General features: G+C 48.8%; 1 protein-coding gene across 1 annotated transcript in view; it reads right to left on the bottom strand.

The window, feature by feature from the left end:
* The window catches only part of KNL1 (kinetochore scaffold 1), a 46,445-nt gene that overhangs the window by 16,410 nt on the left and 5,141 nt on the right, over positions 1 to 24,894 (bottom strand). Inside the window, exons 2-10 of the mRNA XM_038741158.1 lie at positions 20,469 to 20,521; positions 19,838 to 19,871; positions 16,778 to 16,837; positions 16,125 to 16,186; positions 14,558 to 14,610; positions 14,135 to 14,174; positions 13,091 to 13,128; positions 9,527 to 9,579; positions 2,316 to 8,528 (exon numbers count right to left, since the gene is read on the bottom strand). Coding sequence (XP_038597086.1) covers positions 2,316 to 8,528; positions 9,527 to 9,579; positions 13,091 to 13,128; positions 14,135 to 14,174; positions 14,558 to 14,610; positions 16,125 to 16,186; positions 16,778 to 16,837; positions 19,838 to 19,871; positions 20,469 to 20,503 — 6,588 coding nt within the window. The 5' untranslated portion in view covers positions 20,504 to 20,521. The remainder of the gene's footprint in view (positions 1 to 2,315; positions 8,529 to 9,526; positions 9,580 to 13,090; positions 13,129 to 14,134; positions 14,175 to 14,557; positions 14,611 to 16,124; positions 16,187 to 16,777; positions 16,838 to 19,837; positions 19,872 to 20,468; positions 20,522 to 24,894) is intronic.

Raw genomic sequence — 24,894 nt, forward strand, 5'->3', positions numbered from 1 at the left:
TATGTTGCCAATCTGTACTTTCCAAGCGCTTAGTGCTCTGCACACAGTACGCGCTCAATAAATACGATTGATCATCACCATCATCATCATCATCAATCGTATTTATTGAGCGCTTACTATGTGCAGAGCACTGTACTAAGCGCTTGGGAAGGACAAATTGGCAACATATAGAGACAGTCCCTACCCAACAGTGGGCTCACAGTCTAAAAGGGGGAGACGGAGAACAAAACCAAACGTACTAACAAAATAAAATAAATAGAATAGATATGTACAAATAAAATAAATAAATAAATAGAGTAAAAAATATGTACAAACATATATACATATATATACACATATATAAACACATATATAGAGAAGCAGCGTGGCTCAATGGAAAAGAGCCCGGGCTTTGGAGTCAGAGGTCATGGGTTCAAATCCCGGCTCTGCCAATTGTCAGCTGTGTGACTTTGGGCAAGTCACTCAACTTCTCTGGGCCTCAGTTACCTCATCTGTAAAATGGGGATTAAGACTGTGAGCCCCCCGTGGGACAACCTGATCACCTTGTAACCTCCCCAGCACTTAGAACAGTGCTTTGCACATAGTAAGCGCTTAATAAATGCCATCATTATTATTATTATTATTATTATATATACAGGTGCTGTGGGGAAGGGAAGGGGATAAGATGGGGGGGATGGAGAGGGGGACGATTGATGATGATGATGAAAAAGGGGGCTCTTCCCCCTAGGTTTCACTGCCTCTCTACCATCTGGGCTTCCTCTGAGAGGCCTCTGAAGGGCAGGCGGGAGGCGGCGGTCGCAATCTTGCGGTTGACACTGGGTTCAAGGTTCATCTCACAGAGAGCGAAGGGAGAGGCTTTCCCGCCTTGCACTCTGTTTAGACACCCAACACCTCCTCTCTGTCGGAAGCCCGTCTGAGTCGAGAGTAATTGGAGCCCGCGCAATTTGGAGCCCTGCCTCTGTCCTTGAGATTTGGAACCGGTCTCTTTCCACCGAGGAAGCAGCAGCTTGGCCTAGTAGCCTGGGAGTAAGAAGGATCTACACTGTGAGCCCGCTGCTGGGTCGGGACCGTCTCTAGATGTTGCCGACCTGTCCTTCCCAAGCGCTTAGTCCAGTGCTCTGCACACGGTAAGCGCTCAATATATATATATGTTTGTACGTATTTATTACTCTATTTATTTATTTATTTATTTTATTTGTACCTATCTATTCTATTTATTTTATTTTGTTAGTATGTTTGGTTTTGTTCTCTGTCTCCCCCTTTCAGACTGTGAGCCCACTGTTGGGTGGGGACTGTCTCTAGATGTTGCCAATTTGGACTTCCCAAGCGCTTAGTACAGTGCTCTGCACATAGTAAGCGCTCAATAAATACGATTGATGATGATGATGATGATGTATGTATCTGTAATTTTATTAATTTGTATTGAGGTCTCGCTCCGCCTCTCTCATGATAATAATAATAATGATGGTATTTGTTAAGCGCTTCCTATGTGCCAAGCACTGTTCTAAGCACTGGGGTAGATACAAGGTAATCGGATTGTCCCACGTGGCTCACTGGAAAGAGCCCGGGCTTTGGAGTCAGAGGTCGGGGGCTCAAATCCCGGCTCCGCCACTTATCAGCTGCGTGACTTTGGGCAAGTCACTTAACTTCTCTGGGCCTCAGTTACCCCATCTGTAAAATGGGCATTAAGACTGTGAGCCCCCCGTGGGACAACCTGATCACCCTGTAACCTCCGCAGCGCTTAGAACAGTGCTTTGCATATAGTAAGCGCTTAATAAATGCCATTATTATTATTAGTAATCCCCATTTTACAGATGAGGTAACAGGCACAGAGAAGTTAAGTGACTTGCCCGAAGTTACACAGCTGGTAAGTGGCAGAGCCGCTCGCTGTGAGAAGGAAATGTCACTGTTTATTGTGGTATTGTACTTTCCCAAGCGCGTAGTACAGTGCTCTGCACTCAGTAAGCGCTTAATAAATAGGATTGAATGAATGCTGTGTGATCCTGAGCAAACCATTTCACTTCCCTGGGCCTCAGCTACTTCATCTGTAAAATGGGGATTAAGACTGTGAGCCCCATGTGGGACACGGGCTATTCCCAACCTTATTACCTTCTATCTCAGAACAGCGCCCGGCAACCTCTGGACCCGGGCCCCACGTGGAGCAGAAGCTGTGACTGACCTAATCCCGTAGCCTCTGTCCCAGCGCCTAGCACAGCGTCCGCACCCATAGACACTTGATAAATTCCATAATGAACTAATGAGACACCCCTGCCATCCCGCCCCGGGGAAAGATGAAACACGAGAGACGGCCTCACCTGCGCGGCCCCGCCGGAGCCGCTCCCCGTCTTCCGGATCTTCTTCTCCCGGTGCTTGTCCGCATCCTCCAGCTGCCTGGATCTTTTGTGGCTGCCGGAAGCCTCCTGGACGGCGCCGGGCCGGGCCGGGCTCTCTCTGCGGCCCGTCTCCTCCCAGGCGTCGAGGGAATCCATCTCTTCGGGTGCCCCGGGGAGGAACTCCTCGCTTATGTACCGGGCGGGGCTCAGCCTCAGCTGGGCGCCGAGGAACGCGAAATTCCCGGCTTGGCTGGTGGAGGGCTGGCTGTCCAAAATCCGCCGGTCAACGGGGACCGCTGACCTCTCCTCTGGACCCTCCATTCCTGTGACGCTGGAGTTTCTTTTGTTCGGCAGCCTGGGCAAGAAGACCCCTAAGGAGTGCCGCCCCACCTTACTTCTCTCCTTGAGAACAGGCCGCTCAGGCAGGTCGCCATCCTTGGGACAACTCTTCCTCTCTCCGCGGGGATCCCACTTCCCGCTCGTGCTGGGACGGTCCCGGCTTTTGGCGGCGGGCACGTACTCCTCTGCCCGGCGCGCCGCCGCGGACGACTGCTCTGGGACGTTTGATTCGGGGTCAGTTCGCGCTGGTGAAATAACTTCCGACTTCCTCTTCATGTTACGGAGCTGCACCTTGATGTTGGTGATCCCTGAGGTTGGGGAGGGCATTTTCGGATCGGGCAGTTGGGAAGCGCCGCTGGGGATCGGGTCCATCTGCGCAGGCGGGTCCGATTTAGTTTGAGGGTCTCCGCCGGCACTATCTCCTCCGGGCGCTGGCACGTTTTCTTTTCCCTTCCTCTCACCGAGGCCATCGGGCTCTTGTGCAGCATGGAACATTTGGGATTCGTTTTCACACGCAGCCACTGGATGCCCTCCTACAGGGCCCGGAGGCTTTGATGCCTCGGGACTGGAGACGTCATGTCCCTTCTCCTCTAATCCCGGTGGGAGTGGAGAGGTAAAGACATCATCTTCTGGGGTCTCCATCCCTTGGCTTTCTCCTGCCTCATCAGGGAAGTTTTCCAAACGACCCTCCGGCAGCTTAAATGACACTCTCTTTGATTTAGGCTTAACTACCTTTTCGAGATCCTGGCCTAACGCTAAAGTTTGGCATTTTTGAGGCGAATCATCCGGAGAGGGCTCGGTCTTCGGCCCAGCCAAGCTTTTGCGCCTATTTCCCTCTGAGGGACACTTGTCTCGGATCCTCGTCTTCTCCGAGGTCTCATAAACTGGGTCGGCGGTGCGGGAGCCGGTTGGCTCCAGGCTGTCGAGATTGTCGGAAAACACAGCTGCTTTTTCCGCGGGAGCGGTAAGCGCACCGCTTGCTTGCCGTCCGCCCGGGGGAACGTCGTGTCTCTTGGGGAGCCCGACAGCATCACTGCCATCCTCTGAGAGGAAGACGGTCCTGTCGCTAAGAGCAGATGCCATCTTTGGCTCAGCCAAGCCCGTTCTTCTATCCACCTCGGCCGCGGACTTGTCTGTCATCACGGACCTCTCCGGGATCTTGAAGTCAATGTTAACAGTGTGAGATCTGGTCAGTTCCAAGTCATCGAGATTGTCTGAAAGCACAACGGTCTTTTTTGCAGGGACAGGAGGCATCCCACTCTCTTGCCGTGTACCTGGCAGAAGTCTTCTGCCGCCCACCGCATCCGTACGTCTTCGGGTGATCTCCATATCACCCTCGCCATCTCCTGAGAAGAAGATGGTGTTGTCACCACAGGCAGACACCATCTTCGGTTCGACCGAGCCCCTTCTTCTACCGACTTCCGCTGCGGACTTGTCTGGAATCGCCGTCCTCTCCGGGATCTTGAAGTCGATGTTCACAGTGTGCGATCTGGTCAGTTCCAAGTCATCCAGCTCGTCTGCAAACACAACTGTCTTTTCTGCAGGGGCAGTAAGGATCCCACTTTCTTGCTGTGTTCCCAGGAGAACACTCTGGCCACTTTCTGTGTCTGTCTGTCTTTGGGTGATCTCCATATCATTCTCGCCATCGCCCGAGAAGAAGGTGGTCTTATCGTTACCGGTAGATGCCATCTTTGGTTCAGTCAAGGCTGTTCTTGCCACCTCTGAAGTGGACTTGTCTGGAATCATCGTCCTCTCCAGGATCTTGAAATCAATGTTAACAGTGTGTGATCTGGTCAGTTCCAAGTCATCGAGGTCATCTGCAAACGCAACCGTCTTTTCTGCAGGGACAGCAACGATCCCACTTTCTTGCTGTTCACCCGGCAGAGAGCTTTTGTCACCTACTGGGTCCGTATGTCTTTGGGTGATCTCCATATCACCCTCGCCATCTCCTGAGAAGAAGATGGTTTTGTCACTACCGGAAGACACCATCTTTGGTTCAGCCAAGCCTGTTCTTCTAACCACCTCCGACGTGGACTTGTCTGGAATCACTGGCTTCTCCAAGGTTTGGTAATCGATTTTAACGGTGTGGGATCTGGTCAGTTCCAGGTCATCGTGATGGTCCCCAAACACGACTGTTTTTTCTGCAGGGACAGTAAGCACCCCACTTTCTTGCTGCTCCCCAGTAAGAAGAGTTTTGCCTCCGCCCACGATCACATGCCCTTTGGTGATCTCCATATCACCTTCGTCATCTTCTGAAAATAAGACGGTCTTGTCACGACCGGTAGACAGCACCACTGGCTCAGCCGAGCCTGTTCTTCTAACCACCTCTGCCGTGGACTTGTCTGGAATCGCCGTCCTCTCCAGGACCTTGAAGTCAATGTTGACGGTGTGGGATCTGGTCAGTTCCAGGTCTTCGAGATTGTCCGAAAACACGACTGTTTTTTCTGCAGCGAGAGGAAGCGTCCCACTTTCTTGCCGTTGACCCAGGAGAAAGCTTTTGCCACCTACTGTGTCCGAATGTCTTTGGGTGATCTCCATGTCACCTTCGTCATCCTCCGAAAAGAAGACGGTCCTGTCACTGCCGGTAGACAGCACCACTGGCTCAGTCAATCCTGTTCTCCTAACCAGCTCTGACGTGGACTTTTCCGGAGTCGTCTTCTTTTCCAGGGTCTTGAAATCAATGTTGACGGTGTGGGATCTGGTCAGTTCCAGGTCTTCGAGACTGTCCGAAAACACGACTGTTTTTTCTGCAGCGAGAGGAAGCATCCCACTTTCTTGCCGTTCACCCAGGAGAAAGCTTTTGCCACCTACTGTGTCCGAATGTCTTTGGGTGATTTCCATGTCACCTTCGTCATCCTCCGAAAAGAAGACGGTCCTGTCACTGCCGGTAGACAGCACCACTGGCTCAGCCAATCCTGTTCTCCTAACCAGTTCTGACGTGGACTTTTCCGGAGTCTTCTTCTTTTCCAGGGTCTTGAAATCAATGTTGACGGTGTGGGATCTGGTCAGTTCCAGGTCTTCGAGATTGTCCGAAAACACGACTGTTTTTTCTGCAGCGAGAGGAAGCGCCCCACTTTCTTGCCGTTGACCCAGGAGAAAGCTTTTGCCACCTACTGTGTCCGAATGTCTTTGGGTGATCTCCATGTCACCTTCGTCATCCTCCGAAAAGAAGATGGTCCTGTCACTGCCGGTAGACAGCACCACTGGCTCAGCCAATCCTGTTCTCCTAACCAGTTCTGACGTGGACTTTTCCGGAGTCTTCTTCTTTTCCAGGGTCTTGAAATCAATGTTGACGGTGTGGGATCTGGTCAGTTCCACGTCTTCGAGATTGTCCGAAAACACGACTGTTTTTTCTGCAGCGAGAGGAAGCATCCCACTTTCTTGCCGTTGACCCAGGAGAAAGCTTTTGCCACCTACTGTGTCCGAATGTCTTTGGGTGATCTCCATGTCACCTTCGTCATCCTCCGAAAAGAAGACGGTCCTGTCACTGCCAGTAGACAGCACCACTGGCTCAGCCAATCCTGTTCTCCTAACCAGTTCTGACGTGGACTTTTCCGGAGTCTTCTTCTTTTCCAGGGTCTTGAAATCAATGTTGACGGTGTGGGATCTGGTCAGTTCCACGTCTTCGAGATTGTCCGAAAACACGACTGTTTTTTCTGCAGCGAGAGGAAGCATCCCACTTTCTTGCCGTTGACCCAGGAGAAAGCTTTTGCCACCTACTGTGTCCGAATGTCTTTGGGTGATCTCCATGTCACCTTCGTCATCCTCCGAAAAGAAGACGGTCCTGTCACTGCCGGTAGACAGCACCGCTGGCTCAGCCAATCCTGTTCTCCTAACCAGCTCTGACGTGGACTTTTCCGGAGTCTTCACCTTTTCCAGGGTCTTGAAATCAATGTTGACGGTGTGGGACCGTGTCAGTTCCAGGTCGTCGAGATCATCCGCAAATACGACTGTTTTATCGACAAGCCCCGGCGGGTTGGTTCTAACGGCTCTCTGATCTCCTAAGACATTTTTACCTTCCACTGTAGTTGTGTGACACCTAGTTAGCTCCATGTCACCCTCTGAAAACTCCTGGGTCTTCTCACTAGCAAGAGGCTTTGCGATCGAAGCTCCCTTGGACGGCATCTCCTCGGGCCAAGAACAATGCCCTGGGGCTGTGGAAATTGTCTTTTCGGAGTTTGCGGTTGGCTGTGCCTGACTGAAGTCCAGCCCAGAGCCATCCTGCTTTATTGGCCCGGCCTGACTTTGGGTGAAATCCTTATCCGATGAATCAGGAGTGAAGAAGGCTCTGTCGGGCAGCCCGCTCTGTGGTTTACAGATTATACTCGCGGGGACTGTGTCGTCACCCTTCGGCACTGCAGGGCCAGCTCCCAGGTCAGTGACGGTGGGATGGCTTGGGGGCCTGCCTAGACCTTGCTGTGCCTCTAAAAAGGCAAAGCCCCGAACAGAAGAGGTGGAGGAGGAGAGAGCTAGACTTTTTCTCAGCTGCTCGGGACCCCGGGAACTTCCCTTTAAAGCGGGTTTCAATGCGCGGCTGTTAATGTCGAGAGTGTGGCTTGTAGTCATTTCGACGTCACCGCGTCCTGTGGCATCGGGAGACATCGGTCGCCTGGAAGGAATGCCTGCCCCCGGACCTTCCAACGCCTCCTCTCTCTCAAGGGCCGCGGCATCCAGGGGTGCTTCAGTTTGAGATCCTGCCTTCTGCGAGGCGGCCTCTTCCTTGTCTTGGAGGCTAACGGCCACCGCGTGTCTTTTGGCTCCTTCCGTTTCTTCTGCCGCGTCCAAACCGGGAACCGCCACTCTGCCGCCTAAGGGGAAGGGCTTTTGGCTCGGCCCTGAGGACGCGGGGGCGGCCCGCTCTGTTTTCGGAGGCATCTCGGTATAACTCTGGCCAGGCCCCAGAGGATTTTTACTAACTGCCCCAGGCGAGAAACTCCCGGGATTTTCCGAGGCCTCCTCGGGGCTAGCGTCAAAAACGGCCCAAGCCCCCGGAAAGGCTGTGCCGGGCCAGGTGGGGGCCGGACCCTCGGCTGCCTGAGGCATCGTGTGATTGTCTATTACCACCGTGTGGCTTCTGGTGATATCCATTTCGTTGTCTGCCTTCACTGTTGGGTCTTCGGGACTGGGGTCCTGTGGAGGAATCCCGCAAACCCCAGGATTGCCGGTCAGACCCACTGTGACCTCGGAACCCCGATTCTCTCTGTCGGAGGGCTCGTGTCCAGAGGAGAGAATGGGTCCGGTCTGATTCACAGTCAAATCCATAAAGTCTTCGGGGCCACCAAGAGTTCCTCCCCGACATTCACCCGGCTTTAACAAGGCCTCACTGCCCGGGGGCCCGAAGGTCTGAATGACAGCTGAGTGGTGTTGGGTTATGTCCATTCCATCGTCTTGTTCTCCGAAGAGTCTGGTCCTGTAGCTACTGTCCTCTTGGCCCGGAGACACGTCGCTGCCCGGATCTCGAGAACGGAGAGAGGTAAGAGTGTTTTCTGTATCAGGCCCGTTGCCTGAGGCGCTAGTAGGTTGGCCCGGTCTCAATCTACTCAACAAGTCACTGAAATTGAACTTCTTTTCAGAAGAGAGGTTTGGTTCCATTTGGAACACGTATTCGTCGGCTGCTTCATTAGGGTTGGAGGAGAAACCGCACCTCTCGCTCCTCTCCGATCCTGCGGTGTTGTCCTTCAGGCTAGCCAGGAAGGATTTGGTGTCTATCTTCTTGGACTCTTCAGTCCTCTCTAAGAGGCCCTGGGAGATCATCACGGTGTGACTGGCCGTGAGGTCCATCTGGTTTTCATCTGCAAAGACCACGGTTCTGTCAGTCGCCGGCCGATCTCCGTAGGCGGGGTCCCCAGTCGGTCCCTGAAACAGAAGACAAGCTCCCAGAGATCAGCTCGGAAATCCTCCAGGAGTCATCTCCCACTTCATTTGTCTATTCGCCGGGTTAGGTTCTCCCAACCAGCCACTCGGTCCTTTCGGGCCACTGCTGCGCTTCCGGAGCCCTTCCGTACTCTGCAACTTACTCACCCTATTTAAGCAGTTTCTCCTCTACAAATCCCTTTTCCCATTCTCTTCTTCCAAAACTCTACAACTGTTTTGCACCAGTCTCCCCGGCTAGACTGTAAGCTCCCTGAGAGCAGGGATCCCGATTTGTTTATATCCACCCCAGCACTTAGTACAGTGCCTGGCACGTAGTAAGCGCTTAACAAATACCATAATTATTATTATTATTATTGTCCTCTCCCAAGCTCATGGTACAGTGCTTGGCACACAGAAGGCACTCAAGCAATATTATTAGTGATTAATCTCTGAGCGCAAGGAGAGCACTCAGTGCACAACCCAATTTAATAGAATGAAGAAAGTTAATTGCCCCAAGAATCTAAGTGAAGGATCAGAACCCAATCCAACACCATTTATACAATCAATCATATTTACTGAGCGCTTACTGTACAGAGCACTGTACTAAGCGCTTGAGAATGTACAGTACAACAGAGTTGGGCTTGAGAAAGCAAAATACAACAGAGTTGGTACACATTCCCTGCCCACAACAGGCTCACAATGCTCTGAGTAATGAAGAACTATCAGCTTAGATGGCAAACACTCAACCCAGCCCCCCGACAAGATCTGAGCGTTTCCAATCGGAGCTAAAAAGATCCAAAATGGTGGCTTTCTGGCTTATTAGCTCTGTGAGACGTGTGCCCTTCCATTCCCCGTTTCCTCCCTCAGAAAAATCCCTGCCCTCCCTTCGCCTCCCCCATCCGCGTGAAATGAAAAGTTGGCACTTCTGGATAAAGTTACTATTCAGCTGGAACAGACTGAAAGCATGGGAAAAAAAAAACCAAACTTGTATCCACTCCTACCTCAGTCTGCTGCAATGGCGCCTGGATCGGAGCGTTTAGCAGCGTGTCCATGCCTTTTGGAGAGAGATAGAGAGGTCGGTTACTGTCTTGGGCCGCTCTCCTTTCACTCCATGGAGTTAGCGCTGCTAACGGCAGTCACTCTCGGGCACTGGGAGGTCTGACTTTCCGGAGTCTCTTGGAAGCTTTGGTGAGAGGAAGGCTAAGGAATTATCTGCCTCCAACCTAGCGACTGGAGTCTGGGCAGGAAGGGTTGAGACAAGGGGGCCATGTGATTGGTGGATGGGAACTTAGTGCATCTGGCTTCTCCTTCCCCCCACTCTCCTTATTTTGTTGCGCGTTAGGGGAGGGGTTTCAGAAGGGCGGAGTAGCAGGGAGTGGCTGGAGGGGCACCTATTTTGATCCACAGACGGTTTTCTGCTCAATTCCTAAGACCTCTCAGTGGACTCCTCCGTCCCCTCCTTCCTAAGACCTCTCAGTGGACTCCTCCGTCCCCTCCTTCCTGTCCAGCATTCATTCATTCATTCAATCGTATTTATTGAGCGCTTACTGCCTCATTCGCACCTACTCAGCCTTCCTGTCGCGCCATCGACCCCGGACCTGGAATGCCCTCCCTTTGCCCATCCGCCAAGCTAGCTCTCTTCCTCCCTTCAAGGCCCTACTGAGAGCTCATCTCCTCCAGGAGGCCTTCCCAGACTGAGCCTTCCTTCCTCTCCCCCTCGCCCCCCTCTCCATCCCACGCATCTTACCTCCTTCCCTTCCCCACAGCACCTGTATGTATGTATATATGTTTGTACGTATTTATTACTCTATTTAATTATTTCTTTTACTTGTACCTATCTATTCTATTTATTTTATTTTGTTAGTATGTTTGGTTTTGTTCTCCGTCTCCCCCGTTTAGACTGTGAGCCCACTGTTGGGTAGGGACTGTCTCTATATGTTGCCAGCTTGTACTTCCCAAGCGCTTAGTACAGTGCTCTGCACACAGTAAGCGCTCAATAAATACGATTGATTGATTGATTACTGTGTGCAGAGCACTGGACTAAGCACTTGGGAAGTCCAAGTTGGCAACATATAGAGATGGTCCCTACCCAACAGCGGGCTCACAGTCTAGAAAGGGGAGAAAAAGAAGGTGATCAGGTTGTTCATTCATTCATTCATTCAATCGTATTTATTGAGCGCTTACTGTGTGCAGAGCACTGGACTAAGTGCTTGGGAAGTCCAAGTTGGCAACTTATAGAGACAGTCCCTACCCAACAGCGGGCTCACAGTCTAGAAAGGGGAGAAAAAGAAGGTGATCAGGTTGTTCATTCATTCATTCATTCAATCGTATTTATTGAGCGCTTACTGTGTGCAGAGCACTGGACTAAGTGCTTGGGAAGTCCAAGTTGGCAACTTATAGAGACAGTCCCTACCCAACAGCGGGCTCACAGTCTAGAAAGGGGAGAAAAAGAAGGTGATCAGGTTGTTCATTCATTCATTCATTCAATCGTATTTATTGAGCGCTTACTGTGTGCAGAGCACTGGACTAAGTGCTTGGGAAGTCCAAGTTGGCAACTTATAGAGACAGTCCCTACCCAACAGCGGGCTCACAGTCTAGAAGGGGGAGGAAAAAAAGGTGATCAGGTTGTTCATTCATTCATTCACTCAATCGTATTTATTGAGCGCTTACTGTGTGCAGAGCACTGGACTAAGCACTTGGGAAGTCCAAGTTGGCAACATATAGAGACAGTCCCTACCTAACAGCAGGCTCATAGTCTAGAAGGGGGAGAAAAAATGGTAATCAGGTTCATTCATTCATTCATTCGCATTTATTGAGCACTTACTGTGTGCAGAGCACTGGCCTAAACACTTGGGAAGTCCAAATTGGCAACATACAGAGACAGTTGTTCATTCATTCAATCGTATTTACTGAGCGCTTACTGTGTGCAGAGCACTGTACTAAGCACTTGGGAAGTCCAAGTTGGCAACATATAGAGACGGTCCCTACACAACAACGGGCTCACAGTCTTGAAGGGGGAGGAAAAAAAAGGTGATCAGTTTGTTCCATGGGGGGCTCACAGTTTTAATCCCCATTTTCCAGATGAGGCAACTGAGGCACAGAGAAGTGAAGTGACTTGTCCAAAGTCACACAGCTGACGGAGCCGGGATTTGAACCCATGACCTAGTGAGCCCACTCTTCTAGACTGTGAGCCCACTGTTGGGTAGGGACTGTCTCTATATGTTGCCAACTTGTACTTCCCAAGCGCTTAGTCCAGTGCTCTGCACACAGTAAGCGCTCAATAAATACGATTGATTGATTGATTACTTCCTCCCTCTCCCCCTCGTCCCCCTCTCCATCCCCCCCATCTTACCTCCTTCCCTTCCCCACAGCACCTGTATATATGCTTGTACGTATTTATTACTTTATTTATTTATTTATTTTACTTGTACATATCTATTCTATTTATTTTATTTTGTTAGTACGTTTGGTTTTGTTCTCTGTCTCCCCCCTTTTAGACTGTGAGCCCACTGTTGGGTAGGGACTGTCTCTATATGTTGCCAACTTGTACTTCCCAAGCGCTTAGTCCAGTGCTCTGCACACAGTAAGCACTCAATAAATACAATTGATTGATTGACTGATGACCTCTGACTCCAAAGCCCGGGCTCTCTTCACTGAGCCACGCTGTTTCTGGGGGCCCTTGGGGGTTAGTGAAGCTTGTTTTCAGAGGTCATTTTCGGCAGACATGAAGGGTAGCTGTTCTAGAAGAGCAAAGGTACAACGTACAGACACAGCCGCCTCGGGTCTCTGGCCCCACAGGGCACATTCCACTTATACTCTGAAGTCATCCCCGACTTTCCGACTGTTTCACAGAGTCATCTTGGGCGGAGACTCGGCTTGGGAACCCCATCTCTCTTTAAGCCACCCCAGTCAAGGTAAGCCAGACCGCTCACCTTAAACCTGAAGAGCCCCGGGTGAGGCGGAGGGAACCGTGGGGCTGTAGACCCCCGAGTTTCCCACCTGTTTCAATTCTAGTTTGGTGACTTTCAGAACCTGGTCCGGGAGCAGTTCGACCCTTTGGGGAAAATCCCCCTAGGAAAGACCCTCTTGGTTTCTTTCATCCCTCTCTGCCTTACCGGATTCCTGGTTCAACAGAATGGTTTGCTGCCTTACGACTGGGGCACGGGCTCAGAAGGCTACAGGCACGACAGAATTCCCAGCCGCCTCCACGGACTCTCCCCAGGAAAGGACTGGATGGTCCCCGGGGGGGGTTATTTCTGCATCGGCTCTACAGTGGCGGGTTTTGGATAGAGATGGACACCAACAGAACCACCTGCAGTTTACTAGACCGCGTGACCAGGTGGTTCTAAACCCACCTCTGCCACCAGCCTACTTTGTGACTTTAAGCAAATCCCTTACCCTCTCTGGGCCTCTTCTGTAAGACAGGGATGAGATCTCTTAGACTGTGAGCCCCATCTGGGAACCGGACCGTGTTTGATCTGATTACCTTGTATCTAACCCGGCGTTTAGCCTAGTGCTTTGGCACTATAAACACCATGATTACTCTGATCGATATTCGTACTCACCGCTGATCTCCCAGAGCATATCCTCCGGCCTCTCCTTCCTGGAAATAGATAAATAAATCGTGTTTCAACAGCTACATAAGGCATCAAAAGCCTCAAGAGCGAAGGTTGATTTGGAGTGCCCGACGGCTCAGACAGACACGGGATTTGGCCAAAATTAAAATCAGGAAAGGCTCAGGGCCCAGGACCAGTTGTACCAGTTGGCAGTGACACTCCCGTTCGATTATGGCTAAGCGTGGCCACAAATGCTACTCGGCCCTGTTGTGCTGTCTTGTGTTTCGACAGCCTGGGGAGACAGAGGGGTGGCGTGGAATAGCACAGGATTGGGGTTCTAGCCCCGGCTCCGCTGCCGGCCTGCTGTGTGACCTGGGGGATATCACTTAACCTCTCTGGGCCTCGGTTTCCTCGTCGGTAAATTGGCGATAAACCAGACTGGGTGAGTCCCGTTTGGGACAGTGACTATGTCCAATCTGATGGCCTCGCATCTACCTCTGCGCTTGACACATAGTAAGGGTTGAATCGATGCCGTGATGAAGAAACAGGACGTTTGTCAGAGCAACGGAGCGCCGTGGAAACAGAGCAAAAGATCCAACTCCTGGGTCTGGTGACGGATCTCTGGCTTCTGAGAATTTCGCACCCGGTGTGCCAACACAAATCGGGTCATCTGTGCTCCATCTATGGCAAAGGGCAGAGCTCCTTCATCTATCTATCAATCAGTCGTATTTATTGAGCGCTTACTGTACGCAGAGCACTGTACTGAGTGCCGGGGCGGGGGGGGGGGGGGGGGCACAACACAGCAATGTTGCAGACACCTTCCCTGCCCACAACGAGCTTACCGCCCAGAGAGGGAGACAGACAATATAAATCAATCAATTATGGATATAGAAATTTCACGGAAATTGAGAACTCTAATCTCAAACCTAAATCCAGGCAAGGCAACCTGAGGCCACTTTGCATTTGAAGGGACAATCCACCCGTCAGAAAAAGTAGGAAATGAAGGGACTGGTGCCAGAAGACCTCAGTTGCGGGAGTATTTCCCCCACTTACTGGCTGAGTGGAATGTTTTCTCCTTCTTCGGCTGTTTTCCCTAAAAACAAATCAGAAGACACAGAGTATTACGGGAGCGAGCGGGGGTTCAAAACAGACTTGTCAAAGGATAGTCCCAAGACGAATCAATCAGTGGTATTGACTGAGCGCTTACTATGTGCCGAGCACTGTACTATGCGCTTGGGAGAGGACACTACAACAGAATTACCAGACGGGTTCCCTGGCCATAATGAGCTTACAGTCTAGAGGATAGGGGTCCCGTCCAGCTCAAACACTGGGCTCTGACCTGTTAGAAAAAGGAAAACTAGTCCAGCCGCCCATCTACGACAGTCAGTATTCGAGACACTCACAGCTTCTCTTGGTCCACAGCGGACGCAAAGGAAATAGGCTCAGCGGGGACTCGGCGGAATGAAGGCTACGCACCTGAATCTTCTGGCTGGTCCTCGCTGTTTGAGTCGGGACTCCTCTGAAATACCCTGAAAAATACCAGGGGTTTCGAAAATCAGCCGCTCCCCAGATGAGGAGGGTTTGGCCGTGGAGATGCTGGAATTAGAGCTCACCTCCTCCAGGAGGCCTTCCCAGACTGAGCCCCCTCCTTCCTCTCCCCCTCCTCATCCGCCCCGCCTTACCTCCTTCCCCTCCCCACAGCACCTGTGTATATGTGTGTACATATTTATTACTCTATCTATTTATTTATTTTATTTGGACATATTTATTCTATTATTTTATTTTGTTAATATGTTTTGTTTAGTTCTCTGTCTCCCCCTTCTAGACTGTGAGCCCAGTGTTGGGTAGGGACCGTCTCTATATGTTGCCGACTTGGACTTCCCAAGTGCTTAGTACAGTGCTCTGCACACAGTAAGCGCTCAATAAATACGATTGAATGAATGAATGAATAACATCAGGACCTGCCAAACTCCAGCTGGCCAAGACCGTCCACCCGCTCCGCCCACCTGACCGATCGGCTTCCTTCACCGACACCTCCTTGGATTGCCAGCTCCACTCTGCCCAAGCACTTATTATTAATAATAATAATAATAATAATAATGGCATTTGTTAAGCACTTACTATGTGCAAAGCACTGTTCTAAGTGCTGGGGGGGATACAAGATGATCAAGTTGTCCCACATGGGGCTCACAGTCTTCATCCTCATTTTACAGATGAGGTAATGAGGCTCCGAGAAGTGACTTGCCCAAGGTCACACAGCAGACACGTGGCGGAGCCGGGATACGAACCCATGACCTCTGCCTCCAAAGCCCATGCTCTTTCCACTGAGCCATGCTGCTTTTTCCTACACCTCACCCTCGACATCCCTGCCTCTGACCCTAGCTCAACCTGTTCCCCCAGCCAGGGATCCTTTCCCTCCTCTAATCTCTCAGACCAAGCTCACATCTTGGAAACCTTTTAAAATAATAATAATAATAACAATAATAAAAAATCACACCTCCCCCAGGAAGCCTTCCCTAATTCACAACCATCTAGTTGCATCCCCACACCAGTCACCCTCAACATTTATGTATTCCTTGTCAGTGTATTTTTTTTATTGTATTTGTTAAATGCTTACTATATGCCAGGGACTGTATGAAGCGTTGGGAAAGATACAGTCTTCTAGACTGTGAGCCCGCTGTCGGGTAGGGACCGTCTCTATATGTTGCCGACTTGGACTTCCCAAGCGCTTAGCACGGTGCTCTGCACACAGTAAGCGCTCAATAAATACGAATGAATGAATACAAGTTAATCAGGTTGGATACAGTCCCTGTCCCACATAGGACTCACAGTCTTAATTCCCATTTTAAGGGTTAGTTAATTGAGGCACAGAGAGGTTCCTTTTGACGCCGAGGCCCATGCTGTATCCACTAGGCTACCCTGCTTCTCAGTACATATTTATAACCAGGTATTTACTTGTAAACTCAATTATTTACCCAACTATTTCACCTGACTTATTTGGATGCTGAAAAAATACCACTGATTAATTCCCACCGTTACTTACTTTATAGTTTCAGCAAAACTGACTCGTCGAGAGCTCTTCCGGCCTTTCACGGTACCGACATCCTAAGGGAAGAGAGCACACGGCCGACGATCGGGCGACCAGAGTCATTTCTGGCTTCACAGGCCCGAGGAAGGGGCTGATCCTCCACCCTCCCCCAAGTGAAACGGCACTCGGACCAACACTTTAGTCGGTGTGAGCCCCATCCGAATCCTTTCCTTTAATATCGAAGCTGAGGCAGCCTGAGTCAAGACTGCTTTTGAAATCACTTTAGCTGGTCTCCAGCACAGGGTCTGCATTGTAAAGGCATTTTGTGTCACTGGATGATGGATGACACGGTAGGAATGGAGAGAGAGAGAAATCTAGTGATATGAAAAGGTTCGTACCGACCAAAAGGGAACCAAAAGTCTTCAGCTGCACAAATCTGTGGTCATGAACCATATTTAATGAAAACAGTACTGTTAGTACTGATTGTTTACCGGTGCACGTGTAATGGCAAACAACAATTTGGGACACTCCCCCGCCCCCGTCTTCTTCCACCACATTACTTGCGTTTTGTCTTTCTTGTTCTAGTTTAGCCTTTCTCCTAATACGGCACGCTTCCAGAGCCAGTTATAACTGAAAACGGAAAAGGGACGCACTCCTAGGGGACCTACCTGAATGATTTCATTTCCACTTCCGAGGTCTCGCAGTGGGCTCCGGGGAAGTTTCAAGATCTAAGGGGAACAGTCATTATTTTTCAGAAAACGATCCTGGCGTGTCCGCTAGCCATCAGCTTTTTCAGGTCCAAACTGGAATCCAGAGGCAGAGTGGCAGGCAACCCCCCAAACCCGCCCCATCCCATGGAGATATCCCGTCCCTGCTGCTGCTGCCTTTGGAGGCTTTTCACCCTGTTGTTACTCCTTGGGGCTTCCTACACCTCAAATGCTCCGAGAGAAATTACATCCTGCAACCCATTGCCCAGTAGTCTGTCCCCGACGGGGACATGGACGGAAAATGGACAAGGTAAACCAAGGTAGGACTACTGACCATCTTGCTTTTGGGAGTCGGTGGGGAGGGAAAAGGAGCAGGACAGATTTTCTATGCGTTTAGAAATGATCCCAGAGGATTCACCGATTTTCAAGCTGCCAGCCACCCGGTCGGATCCACGCTTCCGAAACCCCTCTGCGGTTCCAAAGCCCTGACTACCTAGCTACCTTCCCCACTTTGAGAAGTTCGCTCCCCTCTTAAATTGGGCTAAAGGGGTTAGAACGTGCTCACGTAAAGAAATCCACCATCTCGGGTTCGGAAAGTTGAACTTCCCACCATCTTCTGTGAATTTTGAGTTTTCATACCTCTCAAACGCTAGACTGAAAAAACTAAACCGCATTAGGGTGCAGAGACTGGTCTTTTCTCCCCATGTCCCCCGGCCCTGGGGGCCACGTGTGAGTCACTCCGCTCCCGGGAGCAGAAGGGCACAGTGGCTCGGATTGGAGAGAGAGTTGTTCAGCCTCCCGATCGCCGGACTACCAAACGAAGTTACGGAGAAGCCCGGCAGGGCCACCTGGGGCCTCTCCGCTCTCGACGTGCCTTGTGCCGGTGGGGCTGGGAAGGGCCATCCAAACTGCAGCAGCCCAAGGCCTCTACAACATTGAATACGACGGCAAATCTCTGTGTGGGACCTGACCCCGGATGACTTGGGCGCTACGAGGTCCCTGTTGGACGCTTGGGTTCCATCATTTACGTTGTTTTTTGTTTCAATTTTTCTCATCTTTCATTATATGTCTCTGGCCAAACGCCACCCCACCTAATTCTTAGAACGTGAGGCCCCGGAAGCCAGGGGCTACAGGCTCAATATGTGCTTGTTTCCTGCTGCTTAGTCCAGTGCTCTGCATAAGGCGGGCACTTAATAAATACTATCAATCAATCAATGGTATTTATTAAGCGCTTACTCGGTCGACAGCACTGTTCTAAAGCCCTTGGGAGAGTACAATACAACAGAGTTGGCAGACACGTTCCCCACCCTCGGTGAGCTTACAGTCTAGAGGGGGAGACAGACATTGATATAAATACATAATTTATAATCTATCACTATAGAATCAGCGTGGCTCAGTGGAAAGAGCAGGGGCTTGGGAGCCAGAGGTCATGGGTTCTAATCCCGGCTCCGCCAATTAGCTGTGTGACCTTGGGCAAGTCATTTAACTTCTCTGGGCCTCAGTTCCCTCATCTGGAAAATGGGGATGAAGACTGTGAGCCCCACCTTGGGACAACCTGATCATCTTGTAACCTCTCCAGTGCTTGGAACAGTGCTTTGCACATAGTAAGCACTTAATAAATGCCATTATTATTATTAATCCCAGCTCCGCCACTTGTCAGCTGTGTGACTTTGGGCAAGTCACTTCACTTCTCTGGGCCTTTAAGAAGTTTAAGAACTTAAGAAGCCACTTTAAGAAGTTCGCTCCCTTCTTAAATTGGGCTAAAGGGTTTATAACGTGCTCATGTTAAGAAATCCACCACCTCAGGTCAAATGGGAATTAAGACTGTCAAATGGGGATTAAGACTGTGAGCCCCATGTGGGACAACCTGATCACCTTGTAGACCACCCAGCACTTAGAACAGTGCTTTGCACATAGTAAGCGCTTAACAAATGCCATCATTATTATTATTATTATTATTACTGCTGCTTCTATCACTACTACTACTGCTACTACTACTACTACTATTACTACTTTAAAAATTGAATTGAGGAGCAACAGGCTCTCCTGTCCAGCCCCACCCCATAAGGCACTCTGCCCATTCAAAAGCACACCCAGCTCAGGGGTAGAACTGATAAATCCTGGAAAATGGGTATTTACCGAAGGGGGTCTTGTCTCCCACCCCACGTCCCATTCCCAGCAGCTTCCCAACTGCACCCCATGCCACCTCCAGGCATCAGGGGAGGAAGGGGAGCTGGGCTTGGATTTGCAGCTCACCCTGCTCGCGGCTTTCATGTCTGGAAACAGGTCACCTTTCTCAGGATTTCAAGGGGACATTTTTCTTCTGCATCTCTGGCAGCGCCCGTCCCACGCTCAATTGTTGGGAATAATGGATCATGCGGAACGTCTGACTCTGAACCACCTCTGCCCTCCTATTCACACCCACCCACCTTGTACCTCGCTTTGACATCTTGAAAATAAAATTTCCCAGCCCTTTGTGGGAACGGCCACTTTTTTTTAAATGGTATTTGTAAAACGCTTACTATATACCAGGTATTGTACTTAGCGCTGGAGTAGATACAAGCTGATCAGGTTGGACACAGTCCATGTCCCCCAAGGGGCTCATGGTCTAATCCCCATTTTACAAATGAGGTAACGGAGGCACAGAGAACTGAAGTGATTTGCCTGAGGTCATACAGCAGACAAGTGGCAGAGGCGGCATTAGAACCCAGGTCCCAGGCCTGTGCTCTACTAGTTCCTGGGGTTTTCCTATGCAATCCTCCACCCTGCACAGACTGGAATGATTTCATTTCAACATGAAATGATTTTAGAGGCTGGCGGTAAAGCCAAACCGAATGGGGAACTTTCCCCCTGAATCCCTAGGTGGGAGGCAATAGATTTGGCTTCGAGGAAGCAGCTCAGAGACCAGTCCCCGCCAATCTCCAACATCATTCTTCCGACGACAGAGTCCCCCATTTGGGAGGATGGCTGCTGCCGGGAACTTCATCCTCGCTTTGGGAAACCGAACGGGGCTGTACTCACCGAGGAGCGTCGCTGTGTGGGAAGGGTGAGCTCCCTGGAAGGGGGAAAGACAGAGGAAGAGCACTTAGTTCCCGCTAGGCCCCGCAACGGAAACAGAGATGCCATTTTCCAACATTTTAGGATGACACTTTGCTGGGCTGACTGGGGCTTCCTGCTCTCAAATCCCGGGGGACTCTCCGGATGGGCCTGGCTTCCACAGCAGGAGACTGGGGTGACCCAAGCTAATTAACCGTTCTCTCAGCACCAGTTCTCCTCACACTAAAGGTAACTGGAGCCCAACCACAGTTCCGCAAAATAATGTCATAAAATCCACCAGAAGGGTAGTGTAACACAATCCGGCCGGGCTGAATAGATTCGACATTACATAGCCAAACCAACTGAAAAAGGGAGATTTATTTAGGTGAAAAAGTGTTTCAATTTTTTATTTGAAAATATCATCTCCCCCCAGGGTCCCCACGCCCCTAATTCCAGGCAGGTTGGCCCTTCTGAGATAACATAACAAAGCCAAAGAAGGCTGGGACTTAGATTTCACCTTCTTGCTTCGGGATCAAATGGAAAATTTAAGATTTCGGGAGCCAGCAGAGAGTTCGGGCTGGGTAAACTTTTCTTGGAAAACGTGGTGACAACTTACTTTTCCTCCATGGCTTCAGAGTAGATTTTATCCATCTTTGAAGAGAACTTTCACTGGAAGAAAGGCACAGGGTTAAGTCTGTGTGGAGGGAGGGAAGTTCTGACCCACAGCAAAGATTCCAGGTCATGGGACTGACTTTGACTTCTTTTTCATGGTATTTGTTAAGCACTTAGTGTGTGCCAAGCACTGTTCTGAGCACTGGGGTAGATACAAGTTAATCACGTTGGATACAGTCCCCGTCCCAAATAGGGCTTACAATCGTAATCCCCATTTTACAGATGAGGTAACTGAGGAACAGAGAAGTAAAGTGGCTTGCCCAAGGTCATACAGCAGACAAGTGGAAGCAAAAAGTGCTCTGGTGTGGCAATCTGGCTGGGGAGGGGCTGCCACCTCTGGAGAATCCCTACACCCTGGAGAAAGCCAGTAATGATTTGTCTAATTATGATGACTCACAGTTTTCTTCCTCCTTCCTAATTTGCAAGGAAGTCTGGTTAATAAATAATCGTAATATTAGCAATAATAATAACTTATTATAACTATTAATAATATTTATAATTATTATTAATAATAATTATAATTATAACCTATTATTAGCAATAATAATAATAACAACTGGTATTTAAGTACTTACTATGCGCCAAGCACTGTACTAACACATTGAGGTAGGTACAAGATACTCAGGTAGGACACAGTCTATATGCACCGCCACCAGTAAATTCTCAGAAAAGGCCACAATGACTAACTGATCCTTCCTTCTGGCTTCAACTCCCTTCCCTCCCCAGCACAATCCACCAGACCACAATTTTCCCCACCTTCAAAGTCTCTTGAAAGCCCCCTCTTCCAGGAGGCCATCCCCAATTACTGTTTTTCTTCCCAAAACCTATCCTCAGTGCTGCTTGCTACCTAAGCATTTATGTCCTCACAGCTACCTGTTGCATTTAATACGTACTGATAAATTCACTGTACTATTTCGGCACTTTTCTTCCTCCTATCTGTAAATCATTTCTGAAATCTTTACAAGGTTTTTTTATTTCTAATGGAATTTGTTAAGCGCTTACTACGTGTCAGGCATTGTACCAAGTGCTGAGATAGATACAAGATAATCACGGTGGACCCAATCCATGTCCCATATGGGGCTCACTGCCTTAACCCCCATTTTACAGATGAGGTAATGAGGCACAGAGAATTGAAGCGACTTGCCTAAGGTCACACAGCAGACAAGTAGCACGGCGGGATTAGAACTCACCTCTTGTCGGCTGTGTGACCTTGGGCATGTCCCTTCACTTCTCTGTGCCTCAGTTCCCTTATCCTTAAAACGGGGATTAAGACCGTGAGCCCTATGTGGGACAGGGAATGTGTCCAACCTGATTAATTTGTATCTATCCCAGCACTTAGTACAGTGTGTCTGGCACACAGTGCTTAACAAATAACATAACAAAAATCACACACACACACATATAAAAAAAAACCCACTAAACTCAAGTCCTAGCCCTTGTTCTATCCATTAGACTGCAATGCTTCCTGTATCTTGTATCTACCCCAGTGCTTAGTACAATGCTTGGCATATGAGTGCTTAACAGTGCTTGACACACAGTAAGCATTTAACAAAAAATATAATGGTAATGAAAATAATAATTATTGTTGTTATTGTGTGACTCTCCCCCATTATATCGTAAACTCCTAGGAGGCAGAGATTGTCTTTTACCTCTAGTGTACTCTCCTAGGAGTACCAAGACCTGCACAAGGTAGGTGCTCAATAAATACTACTGATTGATTAATTTATTGATCCTTCAGCCTGGAACTCCTTTCCCTCTCCAACACAATTCACTGGGTCACAGTTTTCCCCATCTTAAAAGCCTCCTGAAAGCCCCTTCAAAAAATGAACTGTCAGCCTCATCAAATCTTCTTGAGTGGCCCTGTGCTTTTAAAAAGGAGTCTGAATAGCTGAACTCTGAAATGGACTGCAGCTCTATGCAAGGCAGCAAAACAAAACTGAATTAGAGGTACCCGTGTACAAAGACAACTGATTAAATCTAAATGAATTATTCTTGAGAGCAACAGAGAAATTATAGGGTGTGCGCTGAACCAACATCTCCAACATAAAAATTATATTCCCGCCTCACTGCTACATGTATTTTCCATAAATACACCCACTTGAGGACAATAGAGCAAACAAGGCCCAAGCTTCAGAATAACAAAGAACCTAAATGAGTTATTAACGAGAATCTGTGGGTCATTATTTTGGAAAGACTTCTGCACCTCATTCCGGTAATCAATTTTGGAGAAGACAAAATAAACACACAAACACACATACACACACCCCTCAATATAAATAATAGATATAGGTATATGTACATATGTAGATAGATAGATATAAAGAAAGCAAATTAAATAAACATTTCTGCATCCAACTAGATAGATATAAAGAAAGCAAATTAAATAAACATTTCTGCATCCAACTAGATATAAAGAAAGCAAATTAAATAAACATTTCTGCATCCAACTAGATAGATATAAAGAAAGCAAATTAAATAAACATTTCTGCATCCAACTTGGACTCGGATTTTAATAGGTTAGAAAACAAAACCAGTCTTGCTTGAGTCAACCCTTTTCAAGTCATATTTTCCACTTAAAAGGGCATGTCATATAATAACAAATGAAGTCAAAGGTCTTTATTCATAAATACCTCTTCATTGGTGGTTAGGATATAGAGGAAACATTAAGGGTGTTCCCCTAAACATAAAGATGGATACTCAGGAGAGCAACCATCCATGGTTCCCCCACGCCCCAGTTGCCTAATGTTGGAGACGGAACATTGATTTGACCAATGACAACATTGCTTATGGTCTTATTTACAAAGAAAAAGAAAAATCACCAACCACAGGAGAAAGCTCTCCCATATTTAGTAGCTAATTTGGAGACTGCAATGTTCGTGTTAGGTTATTAGGAGGATATCTCGGCTTCAAACAGAAACTCCTCACCATCAGCTTTAAAGCCCTCAATCACCATGTCCCCTCCTACCTCAACCCAGTGTTCTTCTACTCCAACCCAGCTTTTTAAAAGCACATCTCCTCCAAGAGGCCCTCCATGATTAAGCCCTCATCTCTTCTCCTAGTTCACGCTTGCACTGGAATTTGTACCCTTCATTCATTCACCCCTCCCTCAGCCCCACAGCACTTATCTACGTGTCCATCATTTATTTATTTATATTAATGTCTGTCTCCCCTCTAGAATGTAAGCTCATTGTGAGCAGGGAACGTGTTTACCAACTGTTATATTGTACTCTCCCAAGTGCTTAGTACAGTCCTCTGCACACAGTAAGTGCTCAGTAAATATGATTGATTAGTAACACTTCAAAAATTGTGGAGGTCCTATTTACAGTTGCAAGTGTGGCTGAAATAATTCACATGTATGAGAGACAGACAGCCCTTCCTGCTTGACGATAATGTTACTGATGGGGAGATTTTGTTGGGGAGTGGGTTTAGCAGAAGAGAACCATATGTGACCTACACCCCACTCTGTGCACTTGTAAAAAAAAAAAAAAAATCACCCATCACAATGCTATTTCATTCATTCATTCAATCGTATTTATTAAGTGCTTACTGTGTGCAGGGCACTGTACTAAGCACTTGGGAAGTACAAGTTGGCAACATATAGAGACGGTCCCTACCCAACAATGGGCTCACAGTCTTCGGAGCTGCCTTTGGATACCAGGAAATTTTGTCCTTTCTCCTGGACTTGAACTCTCTAGCGGTGGGCAAGCTGACATGATTTCCTCTAGTCTGTCCACCTCTTCTTCTCTCCGTTTATTCCTCCTTGGAGCCTCCTCTACCTAGGCTAGCCTCAGTCGCAACCAAGGGAGCATCTAATCTCTGAACTGAGACTCCTTAGTCTAGAGCTGACCATTTTGATTAAAGTACAAACACAGAGTGGCTCTGCCACTTGTCTGCTATGTGACCTTGAGCAAGTCATTTAACTTGAAGTCATATCTCCTCCAAGAAGCCTTCCCACTCCCTTCTGCGTTGCCTTGACTTGCTCCCTTCATTTCTTCCCCCCAGCCCCGCAGCACTATTGAATATATCTGTAATTTATTTATTTATATTAATGTCTGTCTCCCCATCCAGATTGTGAAGCTTGTTGTGGGCAAAAAATGTGTTTCTGTTATACTGTACTTCCCAACTGCTTAGTACAGTGCTTTGCACACAGTAAGTGCTTAATATGATTGAATGAATTAACTTTTCTGTTTCTCAGTTACCTCATCTGTAAAATAGGGATTAAGACTGTGACCTAATGTGGAAAAGGGACTGTGTCCCACCTGATTACCTTACATCTACCCCTGCACTTGGTAAAATGCCTGACACATAGTTAGCACTTAAATACCATTAAAAAAAAACAAAAAAAAATACCCACACAAGCTTGAAGAAGC

Source organism: Tachyglossus aculeatus, assembly GCF_015852505.1.
Source record: "Tachyglossus aculeatus isolate mTacAcu1 chromosome 12 unlocalized genomic scaffold, mTacAcu1.pri SUPER_6_unloc_1, whole genome shotgun sequence".
In the NCBI taxonomy this organism is placed as follows: Eukaryota; Metazoa; Chordata; class Mammalia; order Monotremata; family Tachyglossidae; genus Tachyglossus; species Tachyglossus aculeatus.